The 1545-nt window shown below is 36.3% G+C and overlaps 1 protein-coding gene across 1 annotated transcript in view; it reads left to right on the top strand.

Moving 5' to 3' along the window:
• Nucleotides 1–962, top strand: part of LOC107630119 (unknown seed protein USP) — a 2803-nt gene extending 1841 nt beyond the window's left edge. Inside the window, exon 3 of the mRNA XM_016333160.2 lies at nucleotides 72–962. Coding sequence (XP_016188646.1) covers nucleotides 72–733 — 662 coding nt within the window. The 3' untranslated portion in view covers nucleotides 734–962. The remainder of the gene's footprint in view (nucleotides 1–71) is intronic.

Below are 1545 nucleotides of genomic sequence, written 5' to 3'. Positions count from 1 at the left end.
TTGATCTTATGAATGATTAATAGGGTAGAATTATCCTAAAATAAGAGTTTTTTGCATGATACTGCGTGCAGATTCTGAAATAAATGATGTTCCGATGAAAGTGGACGACACACAGTACCCAAAAACCTTCTTCTTCGAACATGAGCTATTTCCTGGGAAAAAGATGAACATGCAGTTCAGCAAAATCCCCTTTGCTCAACCATACGGAGTATATACATGGGGCAATGTAATTAAAGACCTCGAAAAAGAGTCCTTCACCTTTGAGGATGCTTGCATAAGAGAAGCCGGCAAGGGCGAGGACAAGTACTGCGCAAAATCCTTATCAACTTTGATCGGTTTCGCCGTTTCCAAGTTGGGAAAGAACATTCAACCGTTTTCAAGTTCTTTCTTGGACAAGCAGAGTGACTACACCATAGAAGGAGTGCACAATCTTGGAGACAGGGCTGTTATGTGTCACAGGCTCAATTTTCAAAGCACCGTGTTTTATTGTCACGAAATCCATGGAACCACGGCATACATGGTTCCAATGGTGGCAGCCGACGGCACCAGAACTCGGGCGTTAGCGGTTTGCCACCACGACACTTCCGGCATGAATGCGGAGGTTCTTTATCAAATGCTCAAAATCAAGCCTGGAACAGAGACTGCTTGCCACTTCCTTGGAAACAAGGCAGTTATGTGGGTTCCCAACATGGCTGTCAATAGTGTCTACAATAATGCCAATGTGGCAAGTTAATTAACTATGCCTTTGTTGAAGCCTTTTGGGTTGTACTATAATTAAATAATAAACCCATGTAATGTTGAACTGTCTACTTGTACTGTTGAAGCTCTAAACTACATGTGCGCCAATGATTATGATGTAATGGAATTGTGCAGTATATATGATTATATGCTGCTCAATTTTAATGTCTATCTTCTTGTTTGATATGAACTTTCAATATCATATCTACATGGTAAGTAGTCGACATCCAGAAACAACTCTTTTTATTGATTTTTAACTTTTATTAAATGTTCACAATGGATAAAAACCTGGTTTAATAGTTTGATCTACAAGAAAAAAAAATATTCTATAAAAGTTATAAAAGTTAGAAGCAAAAATAGTGCACCAAGTTTAACAAGACCCTGGTTGTTAAAAATTCCTTTGTTATGGTTGGATTCTTTCACCAGATCTGATGGCTCAAGTCTTGTTGGTAATTTGTAAAAGAGAAAGTATAAGAATCAACTCTACTGTGAGTCAATTTGAACAATTTTTTTAAAAATTAAGATTTAAAAAAAAAATAGGATTAGAATATGGGGATGCTCCCATAAAAATTCACTTTGATGAACGGTTGCGGCGGAGGGTATAGCGGCAGTGTGATAAACGGTTGATGACGAAGTACCACGACATAATGAGAGAGGATAAGATGGAGCTTCACGTTAATGAAGTGGTTACAAATTAAAAATTCTATTTTTAAAAATTCAAAATTTTATTTTGAAAAGTTATTCAAATAAATTAGTTAGTATTCTAGTTGGTCATCTAAGGAAATTGTTTATAAAAAATAAATTTTG

Source organism: Arachis ipaensis, chromosome B03 (genome assembly GCF_000816755.2).
Source record: "Arachis ipaensis cultivar K30076 chromosome B03, Araip1.1, whole genome shotgun sequence".
NCBI classification, from domain to species: Eukaryota; Viridiplantae; Streptophyta; class Magnoliopsida; order Fabales; family Fabaceae; genus Arachis; species Arachis ipaensis.
This window is presented reverse-complemented; position numbering and strand designations above follow the sequence as displayed.